The sequence below is a fragment of the Carcharodon carcharias genome, chromosome 6, assembly GCF_017639515.1.
Source record: "Carcharodon carcharias isolate sCarCar2 chromosome 6, sCarCar2.pri, whole genome shotgun sequence".
Lineage (NCBI taxonomy): Eukaryota > Metazoa > Chordata > Chondrichthyes > Lamniformes > Lamnidae > Carcharodon > Carcharodon carcharias.
In genome coordinates this window covers 7,437,384-7,453,434 of record NC_054472.1, presented here as the reverse complement: position 1 = coordinate 7,453,434, position 16,051 = coordinate 7,437,384, and the positions used below count along the sequence as shown (strand labels likewise).

Genomic DNA, 16,051 nt, shown 5'->3' with positions numbered 1-16,051 from the left:
ACACACACACACCCACACACCGTACACACACCCACACACCACACCCACACACCCACACACCACACCCACACACCCACACACCGTACACACCCACACACCCACACACCGTACACACACCCACACACCCACACACCACACCCACACCCACACACCCACACACCGTACACACACCCACACACCACACCCACACACCCACACACCGTACACACACACCCACCACACCCACACACACACCACACCCACACACCACACCCACACCCACCACACCCACCACACCCACCATACCCACACCCACCACACCCACACACACACCACACCCACCACACCACACCCACATCCACACAACACACCCACACACACACACCACACCCACTGCACCCACACACCGCACCCACACACACACACATCCACACAACACACCCACACACACACCACACCCACACACCGCACCCACACACACACACACAGCCACCCAGCACACCTACACTCTCTCTCTCACTCAGCAAGCTCGGTCTGGAGCACCATTGGCAGTACAATTTGACAATTTGATCCCCTTGCTGTATCATTGCACCACGCAGTCCAAAACCAACAGCTGGAGCATTAAACAGGACTACCTGGAACTGACCATCAGGAGTGGAGTGGCTTAAATGCAGAGCTTAGACCCCCCAGTGCAGGTGCAGTTAGGTGGGAAATGGAATGCACGCTCTGTTAATATTCATAGACATGGTTACATTTTATTTAAGAAAACTGGGTAGGATAGTCAACAGTTGATTCACCTCAGTGAAAATATGTATACTGAGACTGATAGATTTTTGTTAGGATATGTGGAATTAAGGCGGGCGGATAAAGTTACAGATCAGACCTGATTGACTGGAATGGTGAAACAGGCTTGCATGTATGTTTACTAAATGATAACATAATTCAGTAAGATGGAGTGATTATTTTTTATGGGATGCGGGTGCCACTGGCAATGCCATCCTAGAACTGAGTAGCTTTTGCTGGGCCATTTCTGAGGGTGGTTAAGAGTCAACCACATCTGGACATGGGCATGTAGGCCAGACCAGGTAAGGCAGGTTAGCTGGTCATGGTCACCATTACTGAGACTAGCTTTCAATTCCAGATTTAGTAACTGAATTTAAATTCCACCGGCTGCTGTGGTGGGATTTGAACCCCGGTCCCCAGAGCATTAGCCTGTGTCACTGGATTACTAGTCCAGTGACATTACCACTACGCCACTGTAGTGGGGACCTGTTACAGTATAAACTATGAAAGGTGAAGTATATACAGTAGTGGTGACAGAAGGTGGATCAAGTGAAGCATGTTGTGTTTTTGGAAATAATTTTCTCCGCCCTTTTGGTTGATCTGTAATCTAGCATGTTTGGGGCTGTAACAAAAACAGAATCACCTGGAAAAACTCAGCAGGTCTGGCAGCATCGGCGGAGAAGAAAAGAGTTGACCTTTCGAGCTCGAAACATCAACTCTTTTCTTCTCCACCGATGCTGCCAGACCTGCTGAGTTTTTTCCAGGTAATTCTGTTTTTGTTTTGGATTTCCAGCATCCGCAGTTTTTTATTTTTATGTTCGGGGCTGTGTTGTGTCACAAAGAGAAGTGCCAGGCTTGAGCATTCAGTCATGTTGAATAGAGGAGTGGAGATTGTGGAATAAAACCGTTCTGAACCTTGCTCGAAGCATAGACCTCCAAAATGTTACTTGTCACTCACTGTTAGTAGATTAACCAGTGCTTCAACCCTTGCTCAGTAATGTTAGTTCTCTGGTGTTAATTATTACACCAAGTGAAGGAAGTACAAAGGAATGTTCCTTTGGGTTTCTCTTGTGGATTTGGAATGAGTCTCTGGGAGTTAGCAAAGCTGAGGAAACTGTTCTTAAGGTCGACGTACGAACAAGGAGCAGGACTAGGCCATTCAGCACCTCGAGCCTGCTCCGCCATTTAATAAGACCGTGTCTGATCAGAAAGTAACCTGAAATCTGCATCCCACCTACCCTCTGATAACCTATCACCCCCTTGTTTACGAAGAATCTATCCACCTCTGTCTTAAAAATATTCAAAGACACTGCTTCCACCACCTTTTCAGGAAGAGTTCCAAACACTCACCACCCTCTGAGTGAAAAAATTTCACCTCATCTCTGTTTTAAATGGGCGACCCCTTATTTTTAAATAGTGAGCCCTAGTTCTAGATTCTCCCACAAGAGGAAACATCCTCTCCATATCCACCCTGTCAAGACCCCTCAGGATCTTAAAGGTTTCAATCAAGTCACCTTACTCTTCTGAACTCCAGCGGATACAAGCCTAGTCTGTCCAACCTTTCCTCATAAGACAACCCACCCATTCCAGGTATTAGCTGGTAAACGTTCTCTAAACTGCTTCCAACACATTTATATCTTTCCTTAAATAAGGTGATCAATACTGGACACAATACTCCAGGTGTGGTCTCACTAGCGCCCTGTACAACTGAAGCATAACCTCTCTACTTTTGTAATCAATTCCCCTTGTAATAAATGATAACATTCTATTAGCTTTCCTAATGACTTACATTTTTAAGATCAAGATCAATGAGCCCTCCCAGGCTTTGACCCTCCTCTCAACCTCAATGTGTTGACTCCCTACTGGGATGCAGTTGGCTCAGCAGGCAATTTGACTGCAGTGGCATCACAACAAAGGGTGCTCCTGTCCTCAGTTGACGTTCAGACAGACATACAGACACTCGCACGTTTTAATATAAAAATAAAATGCTGTGCATGCTGGAGACCTGAAATAAAAACAAAGCACTGAACAAACTCAGCAGGTCTGGCAGCATCTGTGTGGAGGGAGAAAAACAGTTCAGGTTTTGAGTCCACTATGACCTTTTTGGAACTGAACTCACATGCTTTGTTTCATTCTCCCTGTACATCTCTATCTGTCTGTCTAACTTTCTTTCTTACCAGGAGGAGTTACTGGATAACTATTTGGGACAGGAACCCTTGGTATTCCTTTCTCTTTAGCCCATGGGCTTTTGGGTGTAATTGTAATGCTCTTTTTGTCACCCTCACTCCTCCAGTTTTGGCATGAGATCTAAACCTGAGTGGCATCTTGAAGGATGCCAAGCAGAGACTTTCCATAGGGAACACAGAAACAGGGAGGCGATCATTCAGTCACTCTAGCCTGTTTTTCACCATTCGATTAGATCATGTCTGATCTGTATTTTAACTTCATCCACCTGCCTTGGTTCCACATCCCTTAATACCTTTACCTAACAATCAATCTGAGTCTTGATATTTACAGCTGACCTCCAGCCTCAGCAGCGTTTTGGGAGAGTGAGTTCCAGATTTCCACCGCTCTATGTGAGGAAGTGCTTCCTGATATCACCCCTGAACAGCCTGGCTCGAATTTTCACATTATTCCTGCTTATTCTGGACTCTTCCCCCACCAGAGGAAATAGTTTCTCTCCATCTACCCAATTTAATCTTTTAATCATCTCAAAACACCTCAATTACAACTCTCCTTAATCTTGCATTTATATAGCACCTTTCACAACCTCCCAAAGTACTTTAAAGCCAAAGAAATACTTTTTGAAATGTAGTCACTCTTGTAGTGAGGAAACACGGCAGCCAATCTATGCACAGCAAGCTCCCACAAACAGCATTGTAATACTCATCAGGTAGTCTAATTATTGTGATGTTGAGGGACAAATATTGGCCAGGTCACAGGGATAACTCCCCTGCTCTTCAAGATAGTGTCATTGGGGCTTTTACATCCACAGGAGAGGGCAAACCGTAATTTAGTTTAACATCTCATCCGCAAGACAGCACCTCCAACAGTGCTGCACTCCCTCAGTACTGCACTGGACTGTCAGCTAGAATTTTGCACACAAGGTCCTGGAGTGGGACTTGAGCTCACGACCTGCCAACTCAGGGCCAAGTGCTACCCACTGGGTCACAGGCTGACACCTGGGGAATATAAGCCCAGTCTAGGCTTTTGCTCCTCATAATCTTAAACCTTTTAGTCCCGGAACCATTCTGGTAAATCTGCACTGCATCCCTCTTCTTGAGAAGGAAAATATGAGGTTGACTAACACCCTGGTCGAACTTGTCTAAAGTGAGGATTAACATTGACTCCAAATCCTAGAGCAAGGAAAGAGAATTGTTAAGAAAAAAACAACTTGATCAGCCTTGGCACAGTGGGTAGCACTCCCGCCTCTGTCAAGCTCCACTCTGCCAGTTTAAAAACACTTAAGATCTCAAAATTGCCAATTAAACATCAATTTTGAATTTGATAATTTTTGAAAAATATTCAAAATCATTGAGAGCGATGTTATAATGCAAAAAATTATCCTGTTTCAGCTCATCTGATATTGAAACCCTCACCCATGACTATGTCACCTTCAGACTGGACCTTAATACATTGCTCCCCAAATGTCAGTTCAGCCAAAGCTCTGCTGTCCTTACCCCACCCACTGTGTTTCCTGATTTACATTGGTTTCAGTTTCCCAAACTTCTCGTTAAAAGGTCTCATTCCCATGTTTAATTCCCTTCATGGCCTAAATCTCTGAGAGCTGCTGCAGCGTACAAGCTCACTAACACCCCAGCAATTCCCAAACTCTCTTCCTCCAACTTGGCTCTCGTGCGTGCCTTGCTCCTATTTCCCCATTACTGGTGGCCGTGCCTTAAGCTACCGGGATCCCAGAACTCTTGAATTTCCTCCCTAAGTGAATCCGTGTATTCATCTCTCTTTTCCCCTTTTAAGTCCCTCCCTAAAATCCATTCCTGGCCAACCTTTTGGTGACCTCTCCTTAGCTTGGGTAACTATTTAGAAAGAAATGTTTACTTCTGTTAAGCCTAAGTTAGAAGGACTCTTGAGTCATCGGTGATGGTGATTCATCCTACCTAATGGTACAGTGAAGTTATGTCTCATGTTCCAAAGAAACTTGAGCACCAGCCAAGGAGATTGTGTGCACTATCACAAACCTATGAATCTTGCTTTTCTGAAGATGAATCCAAAATTCACCCGTGAATTCTAAGTACTCAGATTGGGGTTGAATTTTCCTCTTTGATATATGTAAATGGAAGTGAAAACATGTTATTTTTGAAACACTTATGATGTTGCTACACGAAGCAACCCTGAACAATTTTTCTCCACAGGGTGGGATCCACTCTTAATGAAAAAAATTAATTAATTGTTACTTTTTTTTTGGCTGACGCAGACCCAGTGGGCTGAATGGCCTGTTTCTGGGTCGTAACTTTTCTATGGTTCTGTTGCTTGGTTTTTGGGTGGGCTGGAGAGTTTCTATATTGTGATACACAGGGTATCACACTTGGGTGGGAAAGGCTGGATAGACCAGAGGGTCTTCACCTGTCTTGTCATTGTTCATATGTTCCTAAGTGTTAGTGCATTGAGTCTTTGTGTTAACACAATTACAAAGGCATGGGATGTGAGCGTCAGTGGCTAGCCGAGTATTTATATCTCATCCCTAATTGCCCTTGTGAAGATGATGGTGAGCCGCCTGTTTGAACTGCTGCAGTCCCTGTGGTGTACGTACACCCACAGTGCTGTTAGGGAGGGTGTCACAGCAACAGTGAATGAACGGTGATATATTTCCAAATCGGGAAGGTGTGTGACTTGGAGGGAAACTTGGAAGTGATGGTGTTCCAAATGTGCCTGCTGCCCTGGTTCTTCTGTGCAGTTGGGGTTGTGGGTTTGGAAGCGGCCGTCAGGAAAGATTTTTCTTACGGTAACAATCTAATAGCTGTGTTGCTTTTGTTCTCACAGCATGCACTTACAGGACCCAGGAGTGTCTTCTGACCATTCATTATACAAATGGATTTTCTATCTTGAAAGATGGACAAGAGGGAAACTTGCCAAGGCTAATTTGGCAATACTCCTTTGAGAAATTGAAGAACTCCTCGGATGATGGGGTGAGAATGCTCTTTCTAGACTTTGGCGGAAGAGATGGCGAAATTGTAAGTATCCGTGTTTGCTTCTCAATTGATATTTAAGAATCCCGTGAGGTTGAAGCATTGCAGCAATGAGCGCTTGATAATTAAAAAGACTATCAACCCACATCCAGGCTTTCTCACCCTGAGCACACACTGGACTGGACAGCAGTGGTGAACATTGACATGGAGTTACCAAAATCTCTAGACCATAGCCTAAGGTGCTTAATTATAGATGACATGAATATCCATGGATTTCGAGGGAAATTCCAGGATTGTCCCTGTTTTTCTCTAATTGACATCTACTCCAGTGATCTAATTTTGACCTGGGTTCAAATTAAAAAAATGCACCAGTACTGCATGGAAAATAAGCCCTCACAAATGAAACCAGTTTGACTGAGATTCGGTCACTTCATATCACAGGGAACTTACGCTAAGGGCAGTCGATTTAATATGGGAAGAGGGTAAGGGTGACAGTCTTCAAACAGGAGACTTGTAATAACTACAGCTAGGAGCTTCATATTGATTTTTATACCTGATAACCATATTGGTTAAGGGATTGATCATCACCATTTGCTCTCACTTAAGTTTCAGCTATGTTCTGGTAATGGCTCATGTGTAAATGGAGCCATGGAAGGGAATGGAGCAGTGCTTTACAGAGTAAATTCAAAACATACTGCAGGGATATAAGGTTCTAATATGCACAACGCTTTTATTTGTTGGTTCCTTAATTACCTCTTCTCCCCTGATTATTCGAAGGCTCTTTGGGCCAGAATCCCACCTTCCATTGTCTGTAAACCTCAGTTCATATAAAACTTTGCTGTCTTTTTCCTAATTCACACCATGTCCCGTTCACCCATCACACCTGTCCTTGCTGACCTACATTGGCTCCCGGTCCAACAATATCTCAATTTTAAAACTCTCATCCTTGTTTTCAAATCCCTCCATGGCCTCAATACTCCCCACCTCTGTAATCTCCTTCAGCCTTACAACTTTGAGAACTCTACGTTCCTCCAAGTCTGGCCTCCTCCAGACCCCCGATATCTTTCACTCCAACAGAGGCAGGCATACCTTCACCTGTCTGGGCTATAAACTCAGGAATTTCCTCACTAAGTCTCTTTTTCCCCCTTTAAGATGCTCCTTAAAACCCACCTCTTTGACCAAGCTTATGGTCACCTGTCCTTAATATGTGGCTCGGTATCAAATTTTGTCTGAGAATGCTACCATGAGGGGCCTTGGAACATGTTAATGTTACAGGCACTTTATAAATGCGAGTTGCTGATGAAAGCACCAACTCATGTATTGTTCACTGATAGCAACAGTATGAATCATTTATATTCTGCATCAGCACAGGGCATTTTCCAAACATCCAACAAGTCAGTTGATTTTTGCCAGTCTGGGAGTCTTCCTCACCAATACTGCTTTGGTCAGGGGCACAGTTGAACACTAACACCTCAATTGAAACGTGACGATGAAGAGCTGCGCTTCCACTGGGCTAGTATAGGTATTGCAGAATAAAAACAAAGTGCTGGAAATACTCAGCCAGTCTGGCATCACCTGTGGAGAGAGCAACAGAGTTAATGTTTCTGTTGTCGAATTTGACTCTTCTTCGGAACTGAAGGAAGGTAGAAATGTTATGCCATCGAAGGGGCCGAGGGGTAGGAAGAACAAAATGGAAGGTCTGGGAAATAGGATAGAAGAGATTTGATGACACGAAGATATCATTGGGCAAACACTTTGAACAAAAGGCAAAGGGAGCAGTATTGATTGTAGACAAAAAAAGTGTGTGAATGGCAAAAGAAAAGAGAATTAAAATGGGAGACAGAGTTCATGGTCTGAAATTATTGAACTCAACATTGTGTCTGGAAGGCTGTAAAATGCCTCAGCGGAAGATGGGGCGCTGTTCCTGGAGCACTACAGCAGCAGGCCGAAGGCAGAAATGTGGAGCAAGGTCAACTATTGATACAAACAGTTTAAAAGGTTTAATTTCAAAATGTGAATAACTTTCCCTTTGATGTCAAAGAAATCTTTTTTCACCTGTTCTGAAAGTTCTCTTTTAAAATCTGTTCTTCTCTTGTTCTCCTTGTCTAGCAGCTGGATCTTCACTCATGTCCGAAACCGATTGTTTTCATCATCCATTCCTTCCTCTCAGCCAAGATTGCACGACTTGGCTTGCTTGCCTGATATGGGAACACTTGCAGAGTGAAGGAACACTTCTCGAAAAGGGGTTGTTGTACAGAACTGGTGCACAATCAGCCCGAGAGGGGAGAGGCAGAAGGGTGGGAGCGTCACCATATGGAATGAGATATTTAATCTTCGATAGCATCAAATAGTTTATTTAATAGAATGGAGAAAAAATTGTAACAATCTGAAGCGAACTTAAAAGGCACCTCACTTTTTATAACAAGAAAGTTTGCTTTGAGTATTGGTGAGAGAGAGACATGCTGAAGTTTTTCATTCAGACTCATCAGGACAGATGCAAGATCAGTCCTGATGGGTGCAAGGCAAAAAACTTCAACGTGTCTTTTTTTCAGCAATACTCAGGTTCTGTACTACCAAGAAACTTTACTTTCCTTTCTATGATGTTGTGTGATGTCCAATAATTTTTACAATCATCATCAATACAGAAATCCTTTTTGACAAAATTCAAAGATTTAAAAAAAAAATCACAGCAATAATGTTGGTGATTCCTATTTGCCTGTTGTATAATATGAAGAAACCCTCCCTTCAGGGGGATTTTCCATATAATTTTCAAGGTCTCTACAAGGCATTCAAATAGGTTTTATAAATATGAAAAATGAAAGCTCAGTAGAAATCACATATGTATGTTTTTTTAAAAAAAAAGACAAATTGAAGCTTCTTCATTATTTTAAAGTTGGTCAAAAGGGAAGCAGTCAAGTTAATAATGCTACAACTTCACTACTTTCCCAATTGGAAAGTTCTAACATTGTCTTGTAGCAGCTGAAAATTTGTTTGTTTTAATGTGCTTGTTTCATACACAACTAATTTAATTTAGAACTGTTCAACCTTTTCACTAGTAACAAGCCATTTTTTATCCTTCAACCAACATCACTAAAAACAAAAATGTAGATTATCTGGTCATTATCGTGTTGCTGCTTGTGGGAGCTTTCTGTGCACAAATTGACTGTTGTGTTTCCTATATTACTGCAGTGACACTTCAAAAAGTGCCTCATTGGTTGCAAACCCACTTGTGACATCCCGAGGCTGTGAAAGCAAAGCAAGTAAATGCAAGTCAGGCTTTTAATAATTTGAAACATTACCATGACCCTTTGCTCCAATCATCCATCACATTTGTTGAGTTCATTCTGGCAAAAAGGCTGGTTAATAAACAAAATAGTCTAACCTGAAAGCTGCAGTTCCCTGTGAACAATACAGGGGTTGCAGGGGCAGGAATTGTTGATTCCAACCATTGCCATTGGGTGGGAAATGGGTCTGTTCCTTGTCCATTTTGCACCCCATGTTCGATTTTGCTTTCTGTTGATTGTCATCTGGGCAGAAAAGGTTTTTTAAAAAATGACCTTATTTAGATAGGGACCCATTTGAACTTGCAGGTATCTATCCACTTGTCAATTCAAAAGTAATCTGAACGCTCAATGGCTTATTCCACCTCCCCCCGCCTCAGAGTTAAAGGATAGCTTCTGATAACTTGCTGTGTTTAGTTGCTATGCTTGAGAAAGATTGTGCATGTATGTTTGCACATGAGGAAATAAAAGCAACGTAATTAGATAAAAGATAGTGAGAGGGTGGAAATTTGCCTCTCTTTTTATTTGTATCGACAATGCAGAGACTTTCTGCTCTCTCTCGCTTCCCATTTGAAGCTCTCCAAACAAATAATATGGTTTTGCAAAAATCCCGCTGTCTTCTATTTACTTAATGATTGTACAAAACATTTTTTGTACGAATGCTACAATTCCTGATGCCATACAAGTTCAAAGTTTGGCTACTTCTCTCTCCCAGGTTTGATGGAAGATCCTGGGGGTGTGTGAAGCCAAGTAGTGGGTTTGTTGCTCTGTAGTTTGGCAGGAGACCGTGCCTTCAATAATGCTACATTTACTTTTAAATGTTAAGTTTTTACATTTAAAAATGAACAATCGCCAACTGATCTGATTTTATTGCATATTGTTTTTAAATAAAAAAGCTAAATTTTTAAACAACTGGGGCCATCACTACCTTTAGCAAATCAACTAATCGTTTAGTATTATTGTAAGGATTTCCCCCCCCCAAAACCCCAAAAAGGTCGAGTTAAATGGCTTCCCAGCAGTTATAAGTTCTAAATGTAGGTCTGGACTTGATAGCATGTAGACTTATTCAGATAAATGAATGCTCTAGGCTTATATTGTTCAAACTAGGGTCAGTTTTAACCGCCATAGGTAGAATAAACTTCTCACGTTTTAACAGAGACCAGCTGCCTTGCTACAAAAATGTGCAACTCTGTGTGCTGCATTCGGGCTTGTGTACTTGCAAACTAACTGTTCCACATTAAGCCTTCTATTATCGATACAGGGGAGGATGGCAGGTGGGTGTAAAAGAGGAGAAACCTGGTTGAGACAATGTGAATAAGATCAGCATGGTTTGTAGCTGGACTTAAACTTCCTTGAAAATGTAACTACTACAGAACAAGTACCAAATTTCAGGTGTATTTACAGGACAAGATGGAAAATATTCATGAATTTAATAGTCCAATGCATTAAATATAATTTAATGATTTAAATTGTTAATAACTGCCCATTACTGTACAGTATTAATGTGAAATTTATAGACAAGATGTTAAAGCTGGGTGATCTAAAGTACTGTATATTATTGAGATATTTTAATGTTAGTTTAAAACATTGCAGCTGTAGTAGTGCTACACTTAAACCATAATAAACAATGCATTTACCTCCTCAAATATTCTACACTACATTAACAGTGATCCCGAATGTTGCTCAGTTTCTTTAAATGGCGCAAGATCACAAGGTAAGCCTTTTAGCCCATCTTTACCCATGCAATGAACAGCACAAACAACAAACAGTTAGCACCTTTAATGTAACAAAACATCAGAAGATGCTTCACAGGAACGTTATAAAACATGAACTGGAGACATTGCAGCAGGAGACCAAAAGTTTGGTCAAAAGGGTAGGTCTTCCCTCAAAGGGGCATTAAGCTTTGCGGACATAACATTTTCAATTGTAACCTTCGCTTGAAACAGTACAGTAAGACACAAGCCCAAGAGAAATAAAATATGAAGGAAGGCTGTTTACTGTATAACTCCATCTTCCTTCCCAACTAAATTACATTTAAAAATAGCCAAACTTGTGCACGATCATCATTTTCACATTTATAAGTAGCCATGAAACTGCAGTTTGTTTAGTTGCTCAAAGGTGCTGTGAGCATGCTACTTCAGGCGATGCAGCTGTATAATTCCGTCCATTATCATCTTGATAAATCCAGCAAAACCTTTTGTTAGTTAAGTATTCAGAGAGCTGGAATCTAACTTTGCACCCATTGATACACTGCTTAATGAGGACTTGTGATCTTTAAGATTTCAACAATTTATAGGTAACTTTATTAAACAAATTGGAACTTTGCATATATGCAAAATATTAAGTCAAGCTCTTGAACACAACGCCATCTGTAGCAAAACAAATGCTAGCACCAGTACCGAAACAGCACCAATTTACTTTGCAAAAATTATATAACATTAAACATTAGTGCTACATTTAATCATTTGGAGACTATAAACATGCCTTTTAATTTTTGACCATTCACACAAATCTATACTTTAAATTATTTCTATTATTCTCTCAACCTTTAATAAGGTTCTTGTAAGCGTGGGTCATATTTTTAGTTTACATCTGTGCTCTAGGTTGTATATATTTTTTTTAAAACAAAAAAAATAAAACACGCACAGGGACTATTTCTGGTTATCTGTGCCAATGAATCTGGAGGTATAAATATTAGGTTTCAGTGTTTGTGGCACTGCCCCCATGTATATGGATAGTTGTGGAAGATTGACAAGCTGACTCAGAGAGAAGAATATACTGCTCAATTCCTTTAAAAGCATTGCTTTAAAAAAAGAGGCAAGCATTGAAACAGGATTTGCTTGGCTTTTAATCTGATGGCTCAAAGTGAAACTGCAAGTTTTACAGTCTGTGTAACTTGTTCAAGGTTAACAAAACTTTGGAGAATGTTTGAGATAGGAAGAGGGAGGCAGTCATCTATTTAAAGGGAAAGGACATTAAATGCCACCATGAGCCAATTGTATTAGCATTCTTCCTAAATTCTAATTGCTGTTTGATTCTTTTTTTTTTCAAAAACTGCCTTTGGCAGCACAACAGGGGCTCTTTCCCAAGATGTTGGTCTATTAAAAAGACCAGCTCCTGGGATGAAAGCTTGCAGTGATACAAGGCCAACGTCAAGTATGTTGATTTTGCAACAACAAAAAGAAACAATTATCACCTTTGTTCCATTACAACCTGCTGGAACAGCACTGGCAATATTGTAGGAGATTGAAGAGACAGAATGCAAGACAGTGTGAGGGGAAGAGAAGTGAGGGTACATGGGGAACAGGAAAAAGGCAGACAGAATACAACATGTAGCACGCACATAATGGATCAGATTTTGAGGTCAGAGAAAATAATATGATGCCCAGAGAAAATTAATCAAACAATCAGTTGAGTATGCTGTCTTAATTGCCAATGATTCTCTTTGAGCAGTTATCAGTGAACATGGTGTTTCCATGTTCACAAACTCTTGGGAATTTTTTTAAAAATCTGCCCGACAACAGTACAGAACCTAGAGTTACACGGTATCAGCTTGGGTGAGCATGAATGACTGGATCATCAATCAAATCTGCGAGGGTAGTGGAAGCCAAGACAATGAATGATTTCAAAAGAAAATTGGATGGGCACTTGAGCGAAATAAACTTGCAGGACTACAGGGATAGAGCAGGGGGAGTAAGACTGATTGGATTGCTCTACACAGCAGGCATGGATTCGATGGGACAAATGGCCTGTTTCTGTGCACAATGTAAATCATGTTTCTCATGATCATTAGTGCCTTGATAGAGGTGAAATTTGTACATGATGTCAATGATAGTTGGCTCACATGAACTGAACTTACAGAAACAGGTCATTCAGCCCATCTGCTCCATGCCAGTGTTTATGCTCTACAAGAGCCTCCTCTCACTCTTCATCTTTAACCCCATTAGCCTATCCTTCCATCCCTTTATTCCTCAAGTGTTTATCCAGCCTCCCCTTAAAGGCATCTTTGCTACTGACCTTAACCAGCCCATGTGGTAGCAAGTTCCACATCCTCACACTCTCTGGGTAAAGATCTTTCTCCTGAACTCCCTGTTGGGTTTATTAGTGACTTTCTTCCATGCATGGCCCCCAATTTTGGACTCTCCTCAAATGGAAACATCTCAACACCTACCCTATCAAACCCTTTTATAACATTAACAATTTCTATTAGGTCGCCCCAGAGCCTTCTCATACAGCTCCTGTATTATCCATACCAGTCCACTGTGGTTATATTGTACTGGTTATTGGCTGGTTGTTAATTATGCTAAGCGTCTACATACCTCCATGGCACCAGAGAAAACAGACTAAACCCTTCTTTCCCAATCAATTGGTGTCCAATAATTTAATATTTTAAAATTATTTCCATTCCACTTGAGCATTTATTAGGTTTCTAAAATAATCTCAGAATTAAATAAGGTATCATGTGGAGATCAATTTTATTCTTGCTCCTGTTTTTATTTTAAAAATGCAACATTTATTAATCCACTTTTTGGATAGAAGGCCTTCTTCTCCAGTTAAGAAAAAAGGCACAAAGCCTATGTTGTGGGTTTCTGATTGAGGTTATAGGAGAAAAGACTAGTGCCATTGGGACTTTTTTTTTTAAAAAAGGGCTTCCCAAATCACTTAAATCACACAAGCTTTTCTTCTAATTTTAAGTTTCTGAAACTAAGCATGACTTTGTTCCTTTGCTGGATAACACTTGTGTGAGCAGTCAATTTCAATGGAATTACTTAAAAAAATTAAAACTTTATTTTTATCGAGAATGCTCCAAGGGGAAATAGCACAGTGAGAGGCCAAAACTGAAGACACTCATTTGTGAGGGCATACCTTATTTGCCACCAAGGCCTGATTTCTCCAACACTTTCTCCGCAGCCCTGCATCGTGCACAGTCTACAATACATCAAAAACTTCAACACTGACGTCATATTCCTTTTTAATTCTCCCTCACCCCTTCACTTCCCTTTGTCCAGTTCCCCATCTCGCGTGCATTAATTTCAAAAACCCTCACCCACAAATCTTTACATAGTCTTAACCCTACAACCTCCTCCAGAATTAGTCCTCCTGGGACTAGCTAAAATGCTCTTGCAAAGAGCCAGCACAACTTGACAGGCCAAATGGCCTCTGCCAATTCTGTAACCATTCTATGATTCTAAGACCGACATCCCTACTTGCATCTTCCACACACTGTTTGGATTACTGTACATTCCTGCTTCTCTCCCTCTACCAGGGTTTCATAGCCTTCAGCCATCATGGGTGTGCTCAAGTAACTGTCCCTTAAAAACTAGTCCACTTTACTTAATTTCTCCACATCTTGAAATGCTCTTCGTAACCTACCTCTTACACCCTTTCCTAACTCTTCTACTCCCTGCTCAGTGTATAAATTCCCTCTCTCTCTCCTCCTTCCCTATTTTCCTGGTGATATTTCACAATACGACAAACTGCACATAAAAACACTTTTACAGTGTACTTGCAGGGGTGCTAGGTCCAATGCCCAGGTCACGCAGTCAATATTAACTCTGGAATATATTTGCCAGATTCACAATGTCAATAGACCAGTAATTCTCAATTCTCCTGACTGCTGAATTCAGAAAATCTATTAAGCTTAGTGGATGGTTGCCACTGACTGTTCAAAATCTACACATTGACTTCCCGCAAAAGGCAATATGAAAGCAACTTAGGAGCAAGCTACAGGTAATATGTTACTACAACATTAAGGTGGAATGAAGTCTAGCACATGTTCTGTAATCAAAATACAAATTTTGAATTAAACTTAAGACTTACAGTAAAGGAGGTTAATACCAAAGACTGCAGGAGATATCTAACAGCACTAAAGAAATAGAAAGATTTAGGATTATTTTACTAATCATGTGCATGGGATAGCTTCTTTGTAGCACTTTAATTGTGCATTGATGCAAAGATCTCAGAATTTAATTAAAAATGTATATTTTTCCTGAAGTGAACACATCACAAAAATTACACATTACTAATTTCTCAACAGCTCTACAAGTCTGAGCTTCCACTAGCCAATGACAGTGTTGAAATATTTGCTGCCTTTACTGATACAATGAATTAACATGTTAAAAAATACTTATTTATAAAGTTTGAGCAAATAATCCCCAGGTGATACTTTAATGTGCCTTCAGTTCTCATTTACATATTAAGTACCATGATTAAGAAAATATGGGCTATAGCATTTATATAAATAAGATTACTACACCATTTAATAAAGCATTAATATCCAACTTGGGAAAACCAACTTCACAAGTACTCACCATAAGCTACCACCAGCAAAACTGTCTCAAAACTGTGAATAAAAGCCCACAAATTAAACTTTATAATTGTATAGAGTAGATGGGGAGTAAGCTCAAAGCTGTAATTTATTGGTGGGGTTCAGCAAACCATTAAAATGTTATATGATGTTCCCGAAGTAAAAGTTTTGTAAACCTACTCTTATGCATCCACAGTTCTTAGTAAAACAATCAAGAGGCAGCTGAGGTACAAAATACAATTTGGATCTTGTGGACTGCTGTGGATCATAGCATGGCAGAAAACTGCCCTATTCATTTTCCATACTTTTTTCCCCCCTTCATTAAATAAAATCACAAATGTGACTTTTCCCCCTTAATTTTAAGAATATGCTTGATAATTGATTGTATATATAAAATGAATACTGAATAAAAGATGATCATAAACTTTATTTCTGTTGGGTGTTCATTTGCTACATTACAGGAGTGCAACCCACAAAAGGAAACTGCAAGTTTACTGAGTAATCAGATTTCAAACTTAGTTTGCAGGAAATGTACAAAACTTTACAGCACAGTT

The 16,051-nt window shown here is 40.6% G+C and overlaps 1 protein-coding gene across 1 annotated transcript in view; it reads left to right on the top strand.

The window, feature by feature from the left end:
* The window catches only part of sntb1 (syntrophin, basic 1), a 153,355-nt gene extending 137,429 nt beyond the window's left edge, over nt 1-15,926 (top strand). Inside the window, exons 7-8 of the mRNA XM_041189048.1 lie at nt 5,764-5,954; nt 8,019-15,926. Of these exons, the coding sequence (XP_041044982.1) occupies nt 5,764-5,954; nt 8,019-8,111 (284 nt within the window). The 3' untranslated portion in view covers nt 8,112-15,926. The remainder of the gene's footprint in view (nt 1-5,763; nt 5,955-8,018) is intronic.
* Nucleotides 15,927-16,051: the final 125 nt, after the last annotated feature.